Source organism: Carassius gibelio, chromosome A21 (assembly GCF_023724105.1).
Source record: "Carassius gibelio isolate Cgi1373 ecotype wild population from Czech Republic chromosome A21, carGib1.2-hapl.c, whole genome shotgun sequence".
Lineage (NCBI taxonomy): Eukaryota > Metazoa > Chordata > Actinopteri > Cypriniformes > Cyprinidae > Carassius > Carassius gibelio.
The window spans coordinates 10,803,413-10,825,997 of NC_068391.1; the positions used below are offsets into that span (position 1 = coordinate 10,803,413).

Below are 22,585 nucleotides of genomic sequence, written 5' to 3' on the forward strand. Positions count from 1 at the left end.
GTTTGCAGACAAGGAGTGTGTCTTCCTTCAGAGCTTTACTTTGGACCCTTAGGCTGTGGCAAGGGATTCTTGTAAGTTCTGGTTTATGCCTAATATCATAGCAATAATCTGTCACATCAGTTATAAACTATATTAAAATATACTTGTATTTTCACTTTTTTTTCAGGTGCTGTGTATCACATTTTCTTTGAAAACTGAAAATGATGTTCCTCAAAAATCGACCATGTGAATCCAGCCTTAACCTATGTTAATCCCATTTTTGTACCTTAACTCATCACATGATTTAGAATAATGTACACGGAGATGCCATGGGCTACCATATTTGAAATGGTCATATTTATAACACTCTTCGTAATCTAATAGCATCAGATGATAAAGGATTTCAGTTTATAACATGGAATAGTCACCTTCAGGTCTTATACTTCAACTGTTAATTTGACTGAATATATAGCACTGCATGGAATAATAAAACGAAAGGCTGTTGTTTACCTCTCTGTGAAATTGTGATGCAACAGCATTTTTAAACCTGTTTTCAAATACAATGTGATTGTAATTTTGACATAGGAGCTTAAATAAAATAAAATAATAAGAAAATAAACAAACACAGTTCTGTGGTCAACTGTTAGCTTGAAATAAAACCAAAGATGTGAAATCTACTTAACTGACCTGCATAGAGCACACAAAGCAGCTACGGAAATAAGTTATTTTGCGAAAAAAAAAATATTTTGTTTCCAACAGGCTTTTGATGACACAAGTTTTCTTTGTTTCAGTTTAAGGCACTCAAAAAGTGACAAGAAAGGTTTTTTATTTTTATTTTTTTATTTTTTGCAGTGTAGACTGATAACTAGAATGAGTCAGAGTAGGAAGTGAGTGCCATTTAAAATAATACATTAAAACTTTATCATAACCCTACAGATTTTGCCAAAATTCCTATACATAACTTCAAACAAGTAATCTACATAATAATAACATTTATTAAATTATAACAAATTATAAGAGTGATAAAACACAATAACATAATAGTAACAAGTTATTGTTGCTAAAGACAATGTTATGGACACTGTCTAGTATAGTCTAGTCTAGAAAAGAATAAGATCAAATAAAATAATATAAAAAACTAGCATTATTTTACAGTAGTAACTACTAAGCTGTTGGTAAGTTACAGATATTTCAAGACAAGTTATTTATAGGAATCATGAGGTTTCATGGCTGACATGGTCATAAGGGTTACAAGAGCTAGTGGAATAAACAGAACAAGGACCTGCAAACAAACAGAAATAGTTGCAAAGCTACTAACACTCTATGATAAAATACCCGTGGTATAAGCATAATAAAAAGCGAATACACTTGTGTGTTGTGCAGGAAGCTGACTGCCTACCTCTGCTTCTGTGCTATTCGACGCTCTAGCCCACGTGACCGGAAGTTAGCACGGTTCAGCAGCAGTTCCCGCGTTTGGCGACTCTTTCAATCACAAGCGTAAACTTGGAGTAGCCCCCAGCCATTCCGGATATGGATGTTCTGTATTTAGATAATATTGACGAATTTGTGAATGATCAAAATAAGATCGTAAGTCGTTCTTAATATTGGTAACGCTATTGTTCTTGTCATCTATAGATGTGAAATGCCGGTTGAGATACCAACATGATTAGATGTGACTGCATGGCTGTTTACTTGACTGTCCCGGGTTGGGCAACATTACCAATACAATCACCGGTACCGAATGATTTTCATGACGGTCGGTTCAAGTGTTTTTTTTTTTTTTTTTGGGTACAGTCTGATTTCCAAAAGAAATACACTTACGAGTAGGTTCTTTTAGCGGATGAACCACATGCGCGATGCCATGTTGCATCTTAATGAATTAAATCCGATTCTAAGCGAACTATAAATTCGTAACTTACTATCCTTAATGCTAGTGAGAAATCAGTTTAGTTACTGACTGACTGTTAATGTGTATTTGAAGATGTACACACAGTAATCAAATGTAAAATGTAATTTTATAGTTATCAAACCATTATTCAGGCTGCACATAAGTGTGAGAATATTCATTAGCTACATTATCAACTATTCAGAATTTCACGTAAATCTGGTTTTTGCAGGTCACTTACAAATGGCTCAGTTTAACTCTTGGAGTCCACGTAAACACAGCAAAACAGTAAGTCCTTTCCCTTTTTTTGACACCACTTGTTATGTATTCAAGTATTTGATGATCTGTTGGAATCACTAATGTTCATGTAACAATTTTGCAGAATGTTGTATCATTATCTGCAGCAGAAACGCAATGAAAGTTCAAGGACTCTACTTCATGCCACCTATCTTGTATCTGGAAAATGTGTTGAGAATGGTAGTACGGTACGGATTGAGATCTGATAATTGGTTAACCTTATAAAAAATAATTATTTTAAGATCTGCAGTTGAATGTTTTCCATTGCTTTTAGTGCCATAAAGTGTCAGTAGTACGTGAGGACAAGCTTGATGGTAAGATTACCATATTTATACCTGTAAATGACAACAAATAGACTTAATCCTGGGGAAAAATGACATAATCCTGGTTTGGGCCAAAAATGTTAGACTTCTCTGATCTCTTACGTGATCTTATATGTATAAACAGTTTAGATGTAATTTTTTATATATATTTATTTATTAATTTAAAATCTAAATGTATATATAATATTGCATGTTCATTTTTAAGTAGATTCAATAAAGATTTTTTTTTTTTTTTTACAGCTGTTAAAGCAAAGATGGACATGACTATTAGTGTGCATGTGTACAGTGTGCAGAGAGCTGAGCTGAAGGATAGTTCACCTCTTTACAATACAGATTATGATGCTGTTAAGGAGAACCTAAAAAACTGCAACAAGTAAGTGATACTCATAACCTGTAATGCGCATAATCATGCCCATGCATTGTATGCTAAAGTTGTGACGCATCCAATATTTCTGGTCTTTCTTCAGGTACAGTGCTATAAGTTGTGCTGCTGCAGTCCCAATGTCATCTACTGAGCTGCAGAGAGCTCAAGAGATGGCTTCGGTCCCTCCAGTGGAGAAAGAAATCAGTAAAACTGGCTTAAATGAAAACACTTCAGCTACCTCCAAACCCAGTGCTAAGCAGCCAGCGGGTATCATGGGAATGTTTGCCAGCAAAAATGCTTCTAAGAGCCAAGAATCCAGCATGGAAGTGAAAACAGAACAGAAAGACGATTCTTCCCTGGTAAGGGTGTAACTCTATAGTTTAATGTTGATGGCACACATGATTGTGTGTGAAATGTATAATGGTTTCATATGTTGTAGGTTGAAACATCAAAAAGCAAAACAGCCTCCAAAGCGAACCCTATGAGTAACTTCTTTGGGAAGTCTGCCCAAAGTGAGTGTTCTGTCTTTTCTGCCCAAAGAAATATAGTAACAAAGCATAACATTCAGTAACCAAACAAAACATTTTCCTGTCAAATTTAGAAAAGGCTGATGAAAAACCCAACAAAAACATTAAAGAAGAGAAGGCTGCCAGCTCAACAGCTATTGCAATTATAAAAAAGTCACAGACGTCTCTCAAATCTGAGATTGACATTAAAGATGAACAATCCAAAGTGTCCAGTGCATTGAAGATTGAATCAAAAGACACTCAGAAGTAAGGTTTATTTATTTTTCAAAGAAATATTGTAAAAATGTAATGTTAATAATGTTATATATGTAAATGTTTATTCTGTATGTATATATATATATATATATATATATATATATATTATATATATATATATATATGTGTGTGTATATATATATATATATATATATATATATATATATATATATATATATATATATATATATAACGAGTTTGGGTTGGGATATATATATATATATATATATATGTATATATATATGTATGTATATATATATATATATATATATATATGTATATATACATATACATACATATAATTTATTATTGTTCTTTTAGTTTTTTAATTTAAATTTGGTTTTGTGACATGCTATATTTGTCCTCATGAATGTGAGCTAAAAACTATGTTTGCTTCCTACAAGTAAAACAAAGCGTCCTGAGGTTGTGGACAGTGACGATGAGAAAATGGAGAGCCAGCAGAAGAAGAGACGGCGGATAAAGAAGCCCCACCCAGACAGCAGTGATGATGAGGGTAGGAAAGAGATAGAAAAAAAAATGGAATTAAACAGGCTCACGTCATGCTTGGCAGATTTGAATCAGTCCAGATGAGGTGCACTGAGACCCAAAATGAAGAAAAACAAAGAAATAGGTTCCCCCTCTGGGCAAAGTGCTGAATAAAATATCAGAATTGCTCTCTGACAAACAAAAGCTAATTGATAACATTCAGTGTGTTTTTTTTTCCCTTATTCTCTTCTCTTTTCCTTCTGTCTGTCTATATATAAATACATACTTGATTGGTCTTCTACCCTCAGTTGTGCCAGATTCTCCACCTGTGCCTAATGTGCAGACTCCCAGTCCTAAAAAAGAAGTGAATAGAGAACCTGTTTCAAACCAAGAAGTAAGCATTACCAACAACACCAATAATTACAAGCTTTAGCAGCAGGATTTCAAAACACTCCAAACCCAAACTCGACCAGCCAAAATGCCAGGCTACTCAGACCCACATATATAAAGTCACATTAAATTACACCCTTATCTCATTTGTATTTTCCATACAGTAATATTGTCATTGGTTTTGTTCTTGTCTCGCTCAGGAGAACTCAGAGGTGAAGAGGAGGAAAAGGAGGCGTGTTTTGAAGTCTAACACATTTGTTGATGAAGATGGTTCCTTTGGTAATTATAATTTCAGTCGACATTTTCCATAGTTCTAACAGGGTTCTTCGTACCAGGTGCTTGAAGTGTTTGAATTTGACTTTAAGTTCAATTTGACTTGAATATTTATGAGAAGGTTCTTAAAAAAAGAAATGTAATGTTTAAAAGGCAGTATGAAATTTGTGTTAATTCTTTTTTCGACAAAAACAATATTTTCTCTCTAAATTGCCAGGAGTGAATGACATCTCGCGATATTCCTCCTTGAGGTGAAAAGCATTCTCGTGATATCAATATAACGTTTGTGGTAAAACCTCTGATAGTGCCTGCATTATTTTGGCAGGTCTTTTATTGCATGTGCTGTTTGTTTGGGTTTCATTTGGGAACGCGTTTAAAGTCTGACGCGCTTTGTGTTGCACTGTTATCATTTTAAAAATAATTTGTATAAGTGTCTGATGAAGATTTTACTATTCAGATTAATCATATGTTCATGAAAAAACTAAACAAAAAACACTTTGAATAAGGAAATTTGATAAGTTTGCCATAGTATCCTTTCAAATGGTAAAGTTGTCACAGTCGTTGCATGCTTTGACTGAATGTTATTTGTACCATTTTGTTTTATTAATTTATTTATTAGAATTTAAAAGGTAATAACAATATTGTGATATCTGTAGTAGGGCTTAAAGTCCTTGAAAGTCCAGGGAATTTCATTTTACAATTTCCGTACAAACACTGTTTTGATTAATAGTAGACCATTTTTTTTTTAATGGCGATACCGATATATCTTAAGAGAGCAGGGTGGCTGATATAAAGCCTGATATATTTAGTATTAAACTTTACTAACCCCATAATAATTGCTGCATGACATTTATATTTATTTGACATTTTGATTTAACTAAAATAAATTAATATAAAAAAAATATATATATACATTCCTCCATAAGTATTGGAACAGTAAAGACAAAATTGCTTTCTCTGCTGTGTGATCAAGACATTTGCAAATATGATTAAAATATGAATATGCAACAAAACTACAGAATGTCACATTTTATAATAAGGTATTTCAACACATACATGTTTTCCCAATTAAAAAGGACATCACTTTTAGAGTTCATCCCACTATCTGATGTGAGCATAAGTATTGGAACAGTTGAATTTAAGGCAGATGTAAAAGATTTGAAAGCTAATATTTAGTTGCAGATCCCTTGCATGCAATAAGATCAGTGAGTCTGCAACCCAGACATCACCAAACTCTTGGTCTAATGCTTTGAAATGCTTCCCCCCAGCCTTTAATGCAGCCAATTCCAACTGTTGTTTGTTTTGGGGAGTTTCTGTCGATAGTCTCTACTTCAGCTGGTGAAATTAATGTTCAATTGGATTTAAATCTGGAGATTGATTTGGGCAATCTTATTACATTTCTTTTCCCTGATAAAGTCCTTGACTGAACTTGCAGGGTGTTTTGGGTCACTGTCCTGATCCAATCTGAAGTGCTTTCTAATGAGTTAGGTGGCATTTTCTTGAATATTGGTAGCCATCATACATTAAATCATCATTAAAATTAAGAAATCCTGTTCTATTAAGAAGTCCTGTTCATGCATGCCCATGCCATGACTCCACATTGTGCCAAGCTTTACAGATGAGGTTGTATGCTTAGGATCAATTGCAGTTCCCTTTGTTTCTTCACACTCTTGCTTCCCAATCACTTAGATGAAAGTGAATCTTTTTCTCATCAGTCCATCAACTCAGTTCCTAAACTCTACTTGCTCACATTTGTGAAGAATCTTTCCTTTCTATTTTTGGTGCTGATCAGAGGTTTGCATCTTGCTGTGTAGCTTCTGTAATTCTGTGTCATTCTCCTGTGGACTGTAGATTGACAGAGCATCAACCTATCTTTCTGGAGGTTGTTTCTGATTTTACAGACATATATTTTAGGGTTCATTTTCACAGCTTTTATGATTTGTCTATAATCAACAACTGTTGTTTTTCTCAGCCAATCAGGTCGTTGTTGGTTGCTGATGTCGCTGGTAGTTTCCATATTCTTGATTTCCCCAATGCCCTTTGTTTTTCCTATAGTACTAGTTGACATCCTCTTTTCTTTTAGCATCCAAATTGCTTTCTTTTCTCGACTCCACTGCAAACAGAACAATTTTGTCTTTACTGTTCCAATACTTATGGAGGGCACTGTATAACTTTTTATCTTATTATTATAAATCTGCAAAATAAACAAACATTCTTAGCACTTTCAAAATAAATGCTGGCCAAACAGAAAGCCAGGTGCTGAAAAAATGACAAGTATCAGTTGATATACATCCGTCAACCACTAGTCTTGATCAGCTCCACATACACGAACCATCAAATGCTTCAAATATGTAATATAAAGGAAAATTATTTTACAATCCATCGTATTTAACAGTTGGGTTCAATGCAGGCTATGTTTTAATGACTGCATTTGTGGCACTTTTGTCAGTTACCACAGATTTTTTTTTTTTTTCTGCTCATCTAATTTTTATTATTTTCATAGTTACAATGAAGGACTTGCAGTTGAAGGGCCAGGCACTAAATATAACTATTATAATATTTTCTGTGGTAATTAATATTATGTTTACACTGTGTTTCCTGTTTAACCTGGAAGAATCCCTTTAAATAGCCGTGCATAAAAGTGACTGGACTCTCTCTTAACTTTTATAAGCTCATCATTTATAAGCGCTGACAGAAACACTTAAACCACTGAGTAAATCATAAGTTATGTGGCAGAAATACAGACAGCTCTTGGCAAACTATTTTCACTGAAACTGTTTAGTGCTGATTATTTTTGACTTTGTTCATGTGGAGGAAATCTTTATATTTGAAGACCAAAAGCATGAATGTGTGTTTGATTCATATGAGCCACTGGTGTTATTTTTGTACTTAGTACAGTGTCTAATTTTACACATTCCTTAATGCCAGTTGTCTGTTCAGCACAAAAAACTCTTTGAATTGGGTTTTTCTTTTCTTTTTTCCAGTATATAGTTACCAAATTAATTTGATGAATTTTTTTTTCTTTTCTTTATTTGTTTATTTCGCATTATTGACCAGACCAAGATTCATAGTGTAGCCACGAATGTGTATTGTTCTAAAACCTGCTGTGTTACAGGGGCAGTAATTTAAGACCTCATAAGCACAATGTGAAGGCTGTTAATAATATAGTGCCTAAGGAACTTTCCTTTGGCCAAAAAACAAATGGCAACTTTGCAAAATCTCTCTAAAAATTAAAACCAAATGCTTGTGTATAGATCCCAAACCAGACACTTATATTCACCACACACATTTTGACAGTGTCTGAATAACCAATTTTTCTGTTTTCCTAGTGACCGAGAAGGGTTATGTGAGCGAGTCTTACTCTGAGAGTGAAGAGGAGCCTGAACCCAACAGTCAAGCCAAGGACTCAAGCTCACTAAAGCATTCATTTGGAAAAAGAGAGAAAGAGAAAAAAGAAAAAAGTCAGAAGAAGACTTCTACCACTAACAAACCTACAAAACAGCCATCCATCATGGGATTTTTTCAGAAGAAATAACTTTTTATTATTATTATTATCATTATTATTATTCTTTCATGGACTTTTAAAGGAGTAGTTCACCTGGAAATCCAAACTGTTGTTAATTACTCATCCTCATGTTGTTCCTTAACATAAAGTATCACTGCATGGGTTTTTCTTTCTCTTCATAAAAGTTAATAAAATTTGTTAAAGAGGAGGGGAAAAATCAGCAGAAAACAAATAACACGAGGATGAAGAAATTGTGACTACGTTTGTAGGATGAAATATCCCTTTAAGTGCTTAATTTACAGCATTGACATTCCCATGAAGCACATGTGATGCTGTAAGTTGGAAATATATTTTTATTGTCACTGTCACTCTTCAGAGACATTGACACAGGAGATTTCTGCTTCTACATGAAGAACTATTTTGTGTCGACCTTCCACCCAACTTCACATGCTGGATTTCAATTCTATGCCTGATAGGGTTGTATGTAAATGTATGATCCCGCTGATTTCCTTATTATAAGGCAACCTGGACATGGCCAACCACTAATAATTCCCATACTGTAAAGATTGTCAAGTCTTGTTTTGTCATTGTCTATTTTTAGTATTGCTGGATAATAATAAATAAAATAAAAAAACTTTTGTTTGCATTAATATTCTTGTGAAATAAATATTTGTTGGTTTAACCAGAAACTTATCTGATATTTATGAGTGAAGTAATTAAAAAAATCTGCTCAGTAGTCAAGAGAATGTTTTTTGTCTTGCCGTCTTGTTTGGTTCCTGTAAATCGAGTTGTTTTCTCAGAGCTTCATATTTCTATGTGACATCAGTTTCTGGCTATATTGTTGTGTTGGTCTTGGACATTTCCATTTATCAAAACTAAACTTACTGTGTGGAAAGGCATGCCTCTGGAAATCCTCATTAAAATCTGTCCAAGCTCATCTGATCCAGTGCCACAGACGTGAAATTGAGCGTTTTGTGCCAAGACATCAATACTCCCTTTTCTCTCAGGCTTCTAAACTTAGGCCTGAGTTCGTATGTGCGAGTGAATTCGAGAACACAGTGTTCTTTATATTGTAAAACATGTATAATTGTGCTTTCAAACCTGAGGTCCACCGAAGTAAGCATTTCTGGTTGTTTTGTATATCAAATACTCTCTTTTTTGTTCTTCTTTGTGATCATTTGATATGTAAAAGAAAAAAAAAAATGTTTTTGACACTAATAACCTTATCCAGCTGCATTCTATGAAGGAAAACAGTTTGGTTTTGTGCAGTTAGGTGTTCGCTCGTTCCCTTAGCTCACCTTTGCAGGCCTCGGGCAGTCAGATGTGGACTGGGGTGAGGCGCCTGTCCTGGATACCTTATCAAACAGTAGTTTAAAATTTAAGGTGCCTAGCTGTCTGAGAAAATCCTTTGCTTGATTGCATAGCTGTCGTTGGAAAAATGCGGCAATGGTTTTGCCCTGCTGACGATTTGGGAGAGTGTGGTTAACTGTTTCCAGGTTTCCCTTCAGTTTTCAAATGTGCACTTGTTCAGCTACCTGTTTGGATCCTTTTGGTTTCCACAAAACCACTAATACACAACAATAAAGGAACATTGTAAAAATAAATTAAAATTAAAATGTGCATATTTATCCAAGATTTGCAGGATCTCATGTCATTCGAACTCTTGAGTTTGTTTTCTGCAAATGCACTTAATTTTCACTCAGAAATTTCACATTTACTTAAATGTTCAATTCAGAACAACTCAAAATAGTTTATTAATATTATTATAGTAGTAGTTATATTCCACACACAAAAAAAGAATACAAGTTTGGGAAGTCCTGGGGGTGAGTAAATGAGGACAGACATTTTGGTGACCTGTCCCCTTAAGAATGCCATCGTCTGGTGAGATATTATAAAATGATCTGAGGAAAAATGTATGGAAGCCCATTTCCACCACACACACACAAAATGCCCCTTGAAAGGGTAACTGGAACTCTTGATCAAACTCCTTTCTCAGAATTGTGAAATATGAAGTCAGAATTGCGAGATATAAACTCAAATCTTAGAAGTCAGAATTGTCAAGTCAAGTCACCTTTATTTATATAACGCTAGATTTAAACTGAAAGAATGTGTCTGCATCCTGAACAATGTTAATGGTAGGTAATTTCAGAGTTTAGGCACTAAACAGGAAAAGGATCTGCCGCCCGCAGTTGATTTTGATATTCTTGGTATTATCAAATTGCCAGAGTTAACAAGAGCTTGCTCAAATACTGAGATGCTAAACCATTCAGGGCTTTAAGTAAGTAAAGCCCTGAATTGTATAAGTAATCTATACAATGTTTAATAGGGAGCCAGTGCAGTGTTGACAGAACCGGGCTATTATGGTCATACATCCTGGTTCTAATAAGAACTCTAGCTGCTGCATTTTGAACCAGCTGGAGTTTGTTCATTAAGCATGCAGAACCACCACTCAATAAAGCATTACAATAATCTGACCTTGAGGTCATAAATGCATGGATTAACATTTCCGCATTTGACATTGAGGGCATAGGTCGTATTTTAGATATAATTGGGAAAATGTGGCTTTCTAAGGAAATATTGCTATCAATAGCAAACCTAGGTTCCTAACTGATGACGAAGAATTGACATAGCAGTCATCATGTCTTAGACAGTGTTCTAGGTTATTACATGCAGAGTTTTTAGGTCCTATAATTAACACCTCTGATTTTTTTTTTTTTCAGAATTTAGCAATAAGAAATACCTCTAGGTTTGTTTTCCTCCAGCTCCATTTTCCAGGCTGCTCTCTTTAGGGTGCGAGTATCCTCATTATACCACAGTGTTTTCCTTAATCTTCCTTAAGCATAAAGGAGCAACTGTATTTAAAATGCTAGAAAAGAGAGAGTCCATAGTTTCTGTTACATCATTAAGTTGTTCTGAGGTTCTGGATACGCTGGATACGGGAATTTGGATATATCAGGAAGATTACTTACAAAAAAGTATTTTGTGGTAGAAGTGATGGTTCTACCATACTTGAAACAAGAAGTAGAATTTATAGTTTTATCTATATGAACTTTGCACAAAGCTAAATAATGATCTGAGATATCATCACTTGGCTGCATAATTTTAACACCATCAACATCAATTCCATGTGACAGTATTAAATCTAGAGTATGAAACATTTTAAAATATAAAATCATAATTTCTTTTTTTAGCAAGAAAAAAGTACAAAATCTGAGTTTACATCTCACAAATCTGACTTTTATTTCAGAATTCTGAGTGTATATATCACAATTCTTAGTTTATATTTTGCAAGTCTGAGAAACTTTATTTATATATTTTTTAATTCCACTAATGAGCTTCCATAAGAAGGTTTATTTTCCATTAAAGAGAAAGAAAAAAATATTCTTTGTGGCAAGAATCATTATTTAACACATCCATTTTTGGAACACAGCTCTTCACTTCTCTCTATCTTGTTCTGTCCATCCATGTGATTTTATGCTTTTGGTCACCATAGGATTTCAATTAGATTGTTCTTGAATAGCTCAGAGGTGGAATGTATTTTTCAGCCCAGGTGGAATAAATCTATAGGCATTTTCCAAATATATCAAGTAACCCCACATTATTCAATTCAAACTGGCCTCGGGCACTCCGTAAAATCATGAAATATTGTTTTAGTGCTTCAAATTTTGTTCCACTGACTGTTCTGCTCATGAAAAAATACACACCTGACAAAATCAGAAGGGCTTTAGGTGGTTCAGCCTACAAGTTTGCCAATTCTGTTATTCCTAACTCACAAATGTGACAAACACTATTCCGCTGAATATTCACATTTTAATTAACACATAACACATCGATCCTGTTTGTGGTTGAAATAATCCATTAAGCAAGTACTTGAACTCAAGATGTTTGTCAATTTTAAGTTCCTTTTGAAATGTGTACAGTCCCTCATAAAGGTACATTAAGTGTAAAACAATTAATACAGAAAATCTGCATCTCTGAAGATGCCTTTTAAGTCGGGCAGAGCTTGCGGGCATGAGAGTGTCTCGCTTTTTAGATCAATGCCAACAAAGTACATCAAACAGCAATAACCTCAATATTTGATAAGTGATTTATTTTTTTTATCCCCCTCACTGTTCTCATGCAGAGCTTTTAAAGAATAAATCAGTGTGTGTATTAATTGAAAGCAGATTTTTACACACACTTGCCTGACAGGATGATATAACTGCATTTGGCTGAAGAACCACTGTTCTTTGTCAAAACAGGAAAATATGCAGGACATGATTGGAAAAGGCAGCGCACGCATCACCTTTCTGGGATTTGATTTCTTTGGGGTTATTTTAAGGGTGTGGGGTGCCTCACATCTGGACTTGTCTTGTTGAAATCAAGCACAAATTTGTATTTTTCCGACTCTGATTACCAAATGGAGCCTGTGATCTCTTTACAAATGTCACTGAATGCACTGAAACACTACACATGTGCTAAACATGGCATAAATACAAGCCCTGGTTATCGCTAAAGCACTTCACATCATCATTCATCATCCTGTCATATTAGTTAACTGGCCATATGACGTGGCTTAATTACTGTTTTCCATGGTAAAGGCTGTGCAGGCTGTTCCCACTTAAATTAGTGTTTTTTAGGAGTAAATTTTTGTTTTATTAATACTACTTTAATTTTGGCAGAACTTTCACCATATACACTATACAAAGAGTTTCAGTAAAGGGATAGTTCACTCAAAAATGAAAATTCTGTCACCATGTTTTTAGAAACGCATGACTTTCTAATGTGAAATATGAAAGGGGATGTTTATAGTAGCATCCAAGCTGCTCTTTTCCATACAATGAAAGTGAATGATGACCATAAAACATAAAGGTTTTCAAGGCATAAAACTCTCAAAAGAGCAACATGGACATTCTTCAAAATATTTCCATTCTTATTCTACGAAAAGAAAAGAAAAAAAGAACACATACAGGTTTGGAACAACACAAGGGTGAGTAAATGATTATGATGACATTCATTTTTAATTAATAGACAATGTAGTGGTGTCCTTACCATTCCCAGTAGGGATCTGGAAAGGCCGATTCATGACTGGATTGTTCATGACAGACTGCTCAGTGCTCGCTTAGCGTGATTCAGATCTTTGGCTGAAATGATCAGGGCCAACTCAAGTAAGAAGGGGGTGGGGAGTGCAAAAAAAGTGCAGATTTCAGAAAGTATTTGGATGGCACATTAATTCACAGGTTACATGAACACCTTAATCAGCTACGAAAGCTAACCAATCCATCAGAGTTAATTAGCTGAACCCAGTTTAGCTCCCTTTGAGTTTTGTTTCAGTTGCTTAGAGACTGAATCTCCAGGCGGCGTGCAGAGCAGCAGTTCAGAGGCAGAAACGCTACATATTCGAGTGGTGGACAGTAAAGGTAGTATTTTTCTTTTGTTACTGAACTTCAGTGTAATTTTAAAGCACCTGTTCTTTATTGATCTATTTTTGATTTTGGGAGACTTTTACTTCGCTGCATACTTCATTGCATTTCAAAGAATAATCTCATTCCTTTAACTCGACTAGATTTGAACAAACTGAGATGCAATAGCAATTTCCAACTCACAAACAAACTGATTATTTTTAATTAACCTGGTTTAAAATACCATTGAATGATTCATTTGGGCAGATCCGATCGTAGCTGTTCTCAAGTCAACAACTCAAAAGATTCCATGATCCAGTCAGAGCGAGCATCCAGTTACAATTCACCTGTTCATGACTCAAAATGTGCATGAAAAGGTCAAAACTATGAATAAAATTAAAATAACACAAAATAATCCCCATGCATTTACCCTGCTGCTGTAACAATTATAGATAATATAAAAGTAGTATGTTTGCACTGCATTCTTGTTAAAATCTTAGCTATTTGCCCCATGTGATGTCTGTTTTAAAACTGTAAGTTTATACTATTTTCACCACACATTTACATGCATTTTCTTTCTTAATTTTAAATACTATATTATTATTTATTTATTAAATTTTTTACTGATTAATTATTAGTAACTTAAATTTACATTTTTAAATACTGAATTTTAATGTTTTGCTTTTTGGTAATAAAATAAAAAGTTTGCTTTTTTGCAGATCAATACATATTCAACGTCTTCATGCACAAATGTTAATTTTTGTAGGATGGAGTATTTAAATGTACAAAAACAACTTTTTTCATACAGTAAACTGAAAAGGTCTACTGAGTAGTATTTTATTAGGATATCTGTACTTTTACTCAAGCATACTTTGTCCACTAGTGCATATTTGTCTGGTTTTATTACCTGCCCTTATTTAGGATGCGCTACAACATAGAATTTCTCAGACAAGTGTATTAAGGTAAATCGCACTAGCTGGCTTTTAAATAGCTGCCGAACATCACAGTGATACAAAACGCAACTCCATTTACACTTTTACATGCAACAATGGAAAGAAATGCTGAGCAGGAACACTCACACAGAGAACTGACCCATTCACCTGATTTATACCCAGTGACTGCCCCCAGCTGTTCAGATTGCCAGAGCCAAGACTAAGCATGCATAGCTGAATGCTATTTATTGGAAATTCAAAACCTTTAGCCAAAGCAAAGGTGCCAAAAGAACTACGTTAAAAAATAGAATTCACAAGTGTCGAACTCCATGGAGCTGAAACCATTTCAGACTCCATCAGATCAACACAGACATATCAAATCAGAAGATTCTCATTGTTACAAAGGGCTCTTTTTTTGAATCAGTGGCCTGCGTACGGATCAAACGGGATGTCCGACCATCCCCTTAAACTAACATACACAAAAGAGAGAAGCTGAAATATGAGCACACTGTAAAATCTCCTTTGTCTCCCTCCAAAGCTGTTCAAAGAGAACAAAATGCCAGAAACTGTTAGATCCAACAGCCAGTGGAAATAATTCACAGCTTCATTGTGTGACTATTAAGGTCTGCAACTGAGGGGCTTCTGTTTCAAAATATTTTGTCAGGCCTTCAGTGAGAGATGAACAGCACCGTCTGGCACTTTGTGTGCGGCCAGCACAATGACTCATTGTGACAGAAGAGGAAAGTGGGCTTTTGGGATCTGGAGACAGAGGATATTAGTCACAACTCCCTGAACTGCCCCAATCTGAGTTCGGTGGCCCGTCTCGGTTCATTGTGATTAACAAGACTGAAGAACAAACGATGTCAGGAGCCCATCATGATGACTAACGTATGCCGCAAAGGATTGTTCGTTCCAGCTCAAAGTAAACATCCCATCATTTCTGCTTCTCATTTACAACATTATAAAAAGTTTCTCATTAGTATCAATGATCATGTGAACTAATGACCTTCTTTATTATATGGATGTTTGATAACTAAAAGCCTGCAAAACCCAACATTATCTACATTTACAGCAAAGAACCTATGATTCTTTTACACTTACTGCATTAGGCCATAATATGGAAGCCCGTTTCCACCTTTAATAAAAAAAAAGTTAATTCTGACTTCACGTCACAATTCTGAATTGTTTTCTTTAAGAATTGCGAGAAATAAAATCAGAATTGCAAGATGTTAACTAGCAATTACGAGTTTATATCGTGAAATTGTGATTTTGTAATTCAGAGAAGACAAGTCAGAATTGTGAGATAAAAGATCACAATTAACTTTTTACTCCATTGCAGAAGAAACTGAATTGCGAGATGTAAGCTCAGAATTCTGAGATAAAAAACTGCAATCACCTTTTTTATTTTTGGCAGAAATGGGTTTCCATACCATAATATCTTTTGAAAACAAGAACATTCAAAAAAAAATACAATACAATACAATATCTTTCAATAGGACTTTATATTGGTTAGCCAGGACATCAGCCCAATATGTTTTTCATAATTTTAAGTGCATATGTGTTATGCATAACCAGATCAATATACACGCAACATACATTACAATGCAAAACATTTTCTGCCTAGAAGATAGGCAGAAAAAATATTCTAATGAAGTGATGAAGTGAAATGATGATGGCTACTTTGACTTTACAATAAATAGTGTATTTTTAGTTTATCCATATTACATATTCATTATGAGTGGCATATATCTAAGAACAGTAGAAAAATATGTGGCCTACATCAACTTTATAAAAGCATTCTGGCCAATAAGCTGTCTACATCTTCCTTTTTTTCCCTCTTATGTACATACAGTGGAAGCTTGCTAAAATTACATACATCATTTTCTTTAATAATGATGATCACTGCTTTGAAATCTTTATTCCTTATAATTCTGGCCAAATAGCATACATTTATTCACTTCTTATCAAACATGCATTTTTCAACAATGCAAGAAAATTGATTGACCTCAAGGCCTCAAAAAAAAAAAAAAAACAGGTCTCAGAAAGAATTCTGGGATGTCAAACTCATAAAGACTTGCGCTAAACTGACTCCTAGTAATAAAGCAGATCTTTAGACTACCTGCTGCCAGCATCTGGTTTTGTAGATTGTGTGAGTGTGGGTGTGTGTGTTCTTCTGGTAATAAAATGTGTTTCAGACTGAGATGGCACAGTGTTAGGAGCGGGGAGGAGACTAAGAAGTGCAAAGGCTGTCCAGCTGTTCAGGGTTTAAGTACTTCACCACTTCCTTGATCCCGTCTTCACAGCTCCTAATCTTACTCAAATCTTTCTGCTTGTCCTCTTCTTCTTTGAATTTTCTCCAAGTTTCTGTGTAAACACAAAAAGGAAAGGACAGTCCAAACCGGGAAAAAATTTGTTGGTAAAGGTGAAGCACTTGTCAAATGCATTATGCTTTGTGTGTTTACACTGAAAGTTGCATCTGAATCATATGGAAGCTTCTTTACGCCATGGGATTAAAAAAAAAAAAAAAAAAAAAAAAAGGTAATAGCAACTTTTATATCAGAATTTTAACTTTTTTTTGCAATTCTGAGTTTATATCTCACAATTCTGATAAAGAAGTCAGAACTGCAGGATATAAAGTCAGCATTGTGTAAAATTAGATTTTTGAGGCAAAATTCTAAATTCTGGGTTTTATCTCACAAATTCTGATTTTTTATTTTTTTTGCAGACTGAGAACAAATAAAGTAATCTAAATCAGGTGAGATAAACTCAGAATTATGGGAATAAATGTCAGAATTGTGAGATAAAAAATTGCAACTGATTTTATTTTTTAATTCCATAGCAGAAACAAAAAAGTCTGTATTATATCTCGCAATTCTGAGTTAATAATTCACGATTCTTACTTTTATTTTCATTAAAAATTGCTTTAGTGTGCGCTGAGAAACAGAAGTAAATCTGTGCAGCATTTAAGTTGAAAGACAGCCAATGCACACAAACTGCATTAGAAGTGACTTGCTGAAAAATTTTCTTTAATTTACATGTTAGACATTCTATTTCCTTTGGTGTCCTCCACCATTTCATATAACCTGGCAGCTGTAACTACTCTGAGCTCAAATATTTAGTTTCATACCTAGAATCTCAGTTTTCGGGGCTATTTAAAACATACTATAGGTTGACCTACAAGGAGAGCAATACGTTTTCGTTTTATTTACCAAAAAACTCAATTTTAACTATCAAAATACACAGTTGGAGGTTTAAATGCTATGACTTTCTGAGCAGTGATTGCAAACTCACACAAAATTAATTTGGTGAAATTAAAACAATGAAGCATACCCTCATCTAATGTAGTCAGTAAGATGTAATTTTCCGGATGCTCTATGAGGTCTTTCTTCTGAACGTCACCTGTCTCCATCAGATGCAAAACCCCTGCAAAGATTTGAAGACAAATTAAGGAAACACAGAAATAAAAAACATGGTTAACACTTCACAATAAGGTCCCATTAGTTAATACATAAACTAGCATTAAATAACAATGAGCATTACGTTTGTGACAGCATTTATTCTTCTTTATATAAAAAAAATACAGTTGTTGGTTGTTAGTTCATGTTAGGTGAGGTCTATTCATTAATATTAACACACTTCTTTGATTTTAATAATATATTAAGAAATGTCGAAATTAACATTAAGATGAATAAATGCTTTCAAGAATTTTTCATTGTTAGTTCATTTTAACTAAAGTAGTTTAAAAAAATGTAACAAACAGAACCTTATTGTAAAGTGTTACAAAAAACATAATTCCAGTGGCATACAGCAATAATTCACAACCTTATCTTGCAGCTGAGAACCGACAAAGATTTACAAAACTGCCTATCTAGGTCAGTGACTAAGAATTTGGAAGAAAATCAAGTAAAGTAAAATAATTTTTCTCCCTTTTATTGGCCTCCAACAATAAGTTGTTCTGCTCTACATTTTAACTTGCTTAAATCACCTTCAACAGATTTCCAGACTTGCACCTCGACTTCCGTGGCTCCTTGTCTCTCGATGGCAATCATCCGTACTTTATCTTCTGACTGAGCAGCTGATGGAGGTTCAACTTTATACACCAGGAGACTGTTATTGTCCTGAGTAAAGTAGCACTCTGTCATGTTGCTCTCTGCTTTGAGCTCTGGGTACCAAGTTAAAAGAAACACACTGATAAAACATGAAGTTTAAATCATTAAAAATATAATAGCCCTGATACGCCTACCTGGACAAATCTTACAGCATTTCCCCTCTATCTTTATGGGATGTTGGCATGGATACTGGTTGGGGCACGTGATGCGCCTGCATTCTTGCAGGCCGTCCCTGCAGGTGCACAGGATACACTCCAAGACCTTCCCCAGCACTGGGTGCCAAACGTCACCATGAGAATAGGTCTTGCCACTGTACACACAAGCTTAGACAAAGTCAGAAACCCGACGTTACTTTGACAGGATATGACTTTCTATGCAATTCTTGATTTGGAAAGAGTGGCGCATTACAGTCTACCTCTCTGATGTTTGCGCTGTAGAAGAATTTTAACAGTAGTTTCGGCAGCTCCTTTGAGGTGTAGTGTCTGCAGGTTGAGGCCTCTGGGAGACCCCCGCAGTGTGGATGGAGTGGTCCTAAGTGAGCGGCCACTAACCTGCTCTGCAGCACACTGATCCACAGAATGCCTCTTGTTTTTCAGGACATATAAAAACAAATATTGTAACTCTGGACCAACATAGAGTTGCATAAATGAAACAATAAAAATACATTTTATTTTTAACCCTATGAACCCTGATTTTCTAAATAATATATATATTAGACTATTTAAAATATGCTTATAAATATCAGTTGTCACAATATATTTCCCAATAATATATGTATTATTAAGATATTTAAATGCTTGATAGTTTTAAGATCAAAGCTCTGTAGTTTTTATGTGGGGGCAAAACATATAATGCAATGCAAAATAAAAATCATTGAAAGATACAAATGAATGGTTCTCAAAACCCTTATGTATTATATTCAATGCATTTAAAAAAAATATTTATTATTAAATTTATAATTTATAATTAATTTTATAATTTATATTTAAGTAAAGTTGCTACAGCCCAGTAGTTGTTCCTCTTTAAATATTACTAACAATATAAAAGTAATTCTTACATTTACATTATAAAAATCAGTAGAAAATTCACAGAAAAAAGACGTGTACCACAACCTGAAGGGTCTTTTAGAGTTACACTAAAAGACCTTTTACTTTCTAAAAAAACAAAAACTATAAACTATCAGTCGGATCACTGAAGGCATGTAGTAGACTGTAGATGTGAAATAAGTCAGATTTTGATCAAGTTTTGATCATATTGATAATTTAGAGATATCTGATACAGGGTTAAAGAGTACAGTGACCACCCTGAAAAAAGAAAATACATACAACTCCTCTGTTCAGTTGTTGTCCCCCATCCTCAAATGATGCAGAATTGATATCAATTGCACTTTCTGTTTATTCAAAGGAGACAATGTTATTTCATTCCACACTCAGGGGTGGAATTAAACATGAATACAGCTTGTAGCATCCAACTTAAGTCTAAAATTAATAAATCTCAGTAGCATTTACACCAACAATATTCTAAGTTGCACATATATTCTCACCTTTGCACACTAAGCAGCAAGTATCCGGGACTGACACTGGTGAGGAGCATGTAATGGGCTGACAGGTTTTCAATGCACAGAATATATTTCCATTCTTAAAAAAAAAAGAAAAACAAAGAATATTAAAAATGAGAAATTGACATAATGATTAAAATCAGCATTTCAACATCAATGCCTGACAACACGGGGCAAAGCAAGGATTACTGACTTTGTTATAGAAGACAAAGGCTTTTATCCAGAACAACTTACATTGCATTTGAGGTATAAATGGAACCCATGATTTTGGTATTGCTAGCACTGACACATCTTTCAAAACAATATACTGTAGATGATTTTTTTTAACTGTTTGAGGTTAGAGTCCAATGTTCGATGATGCACTATGGTGAAAGCAACAATGAAAAAAAAAACTTACAGAGCAAGTACACATGGTGCACTGGTTCGACTGACGGGATGGGAAGAGCTCATGGTTTTCAAATATTTCCCCTGTTTGGTAAATGCTTCCATTATACCTACAGGTTTTAATGGGTGCCCGTAGTCCAGCAGGAGTTCTCTGCTCATCTGTGATTATGAGAATAGGCATTAGATGTTTCAAATAAGAATGCATTAGAATCATGCATATTAATTCACATAAACACTGGGACCTGGAAAAGTGTGATGTTTTACCTGCACAACGAGGGCAACAATGCTGTGAGTTAGTCACTGGATTTTCACATCGCAGAACAGGGCATTTGATGCTGTTGCATTTCACATGACCAAACTATTCATACACCCACATGAAAGTAGACAGAAACATTGACACATTATACATTGCATGTGGATCTGACATGTGCATCAGCCTAGATGCATGCATATAAACTGTATAGGAAATGATTCATGTAATGATCACCTGTATCCTTTAGGTAAAAAATAATAATAATAATAAAAAAGTCATTATTTTGACTTGGAAGTTGGATACGTACTTCTGCGCAAGTACAGCGCATGCAGAACATGAATCCAAAGGGCTCCAGATAGGGATGCCAGCTATCTCCTGGTCTGTACATCTTCTCTTTAAAAGTGCAGGAAACACCTGACACTGCATGCAACAAGTCAAGTAGCCTTTATTTATAGAGCGCTTTAAACAAAATACATTGCGTCAAAGCAACTGCAATAATGCAAAATGACAGTTAAAGGCAGTTCATTATTGAATTCAGTGATGTCATCTCTTTTCAGTTTAAATAGTTTATTTGTTTAAACACAAACATATAATCATCTGATTTTCAAGAATAGCATCTAATTCTAAATATAAAACAGGATTAACAGTTTTACAGTTTATTTAGCCATTTCCCAAGGTCATGCCACTAAAAGATGACACTAAACTTTTTACTACAAAAAAACAAAAAAAAACTAACAAACCAGATCAGTGGTAAAGTGATCAAAATCTTCATAGGAGGATGATGATGTCATTATCTGAGTTTCATACTGAATTGTACATGGAGGCTTGTGATTGTAAAATATTTGAAGAATAACCTGGAGACATATTTTTAAGACTTTTTAATAAAATGTTTTGTCCACTAAAACCTACAAATATAGTATGGGAGACTAATTACAACATTATTAGCAAATATGGCTGGGAAAAGGCATTCTTGTCAGGAAAAAAAGGACTAAATAAATAAATAAAATACTGTTAACGTACGGAATTTTGTTGATGTCTTAATAAAATAATAATAATAATATCGCTCTTTGCACATATTAATGTAGAGAATACAAAATACACTTTTTCACGAAATGACATCCGTTTTAATGACTTTAAAACATTTTAGCTTCGTTATAAATTAATTTGTATTATACTGTATAACCTCATCACTCAGCAATTTCAATGCAGTCGTATCGCTGGCAGAATGATGCATCGAAGTGTGATGCCCATTTACCAATATCATATTCTTGATTGAGTCACTTACTTTTTCCTGGTCGTATTGCCTCTGTTTCACACTGAACGAAGCATCGCATTGTGACCAAAATGAAAAGATGTTTCAAGTAGGTCATTCTTTTCTTCATGTTCCAGGAAACTGTGGACATGCAGGATTTGTCTTAAACTTCTCCCCACTTCACAGCTACGACGGTCGGACTACTGCAAGTAGGGGGAGTTTCTGTAGCGCTTCTAGGTTTTTATCTAAAGCGCCTCCTACAGGAAAATCCACTTGCTCGTTGTGTTGTACAAAAATATTTTTTAGAAACTTTACACGAAAAAATTAAATAAATAATCAGTCATGAGAAAATTCGCGTCAAATCTGATAATATTCAGCTTTTTAGTCAAATATTTTATATAATAAATAAAAAATATTTAATATTAATATTGA

General features: G+C 34.4%; 2 protein-coding genes across 3 annotated transcripts; one reads left to right on the forward strand and one right to left on the reverse strand.

The window, feature by feature from the left end:
- The first annotated feature begins 1,397 nt into the window (after positions 1–1,397).
- LOC127941603 (DNA polymerase delta subunit 3-like) lies at positions 1,398–8,934 on the forward strand. 2 transcript variants are annotated; one of them, XM_052536853.1, is made up of 12 exons: positions 1,398–1,566; positions 2,097–2,152; positions 2,247–2,349; positions 2,436–2,475; positions 2,725–2,857; positions 2,952–3,207; positions 3,288–3,360; positions 3,450–3,621; positions 4,035–4,144; positions 4,425–4,510; positions 4,707–4,785; positions 8,109–8,934. In XM_052536853.1, the coding sequence occupies exons 1-12, from the start codon at positions 1,510–1,512 to the stop codon at positions 8,312–8,314; spliced, it is 1,371 nt and encodes a 456-aa protein (XP_052392813.1). In that variant the 5' UTR covers positions 1,398–1,509; the 3' UTR covers positions 8,315–8,934. The 2 variants fall into 2 exon arrangements, with proteins under 2 accessions (XP_052392813.1, XP_052392814.1); XM_052536854.1 differs by lacking the exon at positions 1,398–1,566 and adding an exon at positions 1,667–1,735.
- A 7,146-nt stretch (positions 8,935–16,080) lies between these two features.
- Positions 16,081–22,370, reverse strand: LOC127941602 (chordin-like protein 2). The gene is made up of 11 exons (XM_052536852.1): positions 22,187–22,370; positions 21,209–21,321; positions 20,913–21,006; positions 20,662–20,807; positions 20,250–20,343; positions 20,032–20,096; positions 19,122–19,290; positions 18,841–19,029; positions 18,583–18,759; positions 17,928–18,020; positions 16,081–16,961 (listed from the first exon to the last, which is right to left on the reverse strand). The coding sequence occupies exons 1-11, from the start codon at positions 22,302–22,304 to the stop codon at positions 16,828–16,830; spliced, it is 1,392 nt and encodes a 463-aa protein (XP_052392812.1). The 5' UTR covers positions 22,305–22,370; the 3' UTR covers positions 16,081–16,827.
- Between the last annotated feature and the right edge of the window lie 215 nt (positions 22,371–22,585).

Excerpts from the sequence above, each read along its gene's own strand:
- LOC127941603 (XM_052536853.1), top strand. The coding sequence starts at position 1,510 with ATGGATGTTCTGTATTTAGATAATATTGACGAATTTGTGAATGATCAA. Across the intron at positions 2,858-2,951 it reads AACCTAAAAAACTGCAACAA|GTACAGTGCTATAAGTTGTG; the intron begins GTAAGTGATACT and ends GTCTTTCTTCAG. Across the intron at positions 4,145-4,424 it reads AGACAGCAGTGATGATGAGG|TTGTGCCAGATTCTCCACCT; the intron begins GTAGGAAAGAGA and ends TTCTACCCTCAG.
- LOC127941602 (XM_052536852.1), bottom strand. The coding sequence starts at position 22,304 with ATGTCCACAGTTTCCTGGAACATGAAGAAAAGAATGACCTACTTGAAA. Across the intron at positions 21,322-22,186 it reads GGCAATACGACCAGGAAAAA|TGTCAGGTGTTTCCTGCACT; the intron begins GTAAGTGACTCA and ends TGTTGCATGCAG. Across the intron at positions 20,097-20,249 it reads TTGCTGCTTAGTGTGCAAAG|AAAGTGCAATTGATATCAAT; the intron begins GTGAGAATATAT and ends TTGAATAAACAG.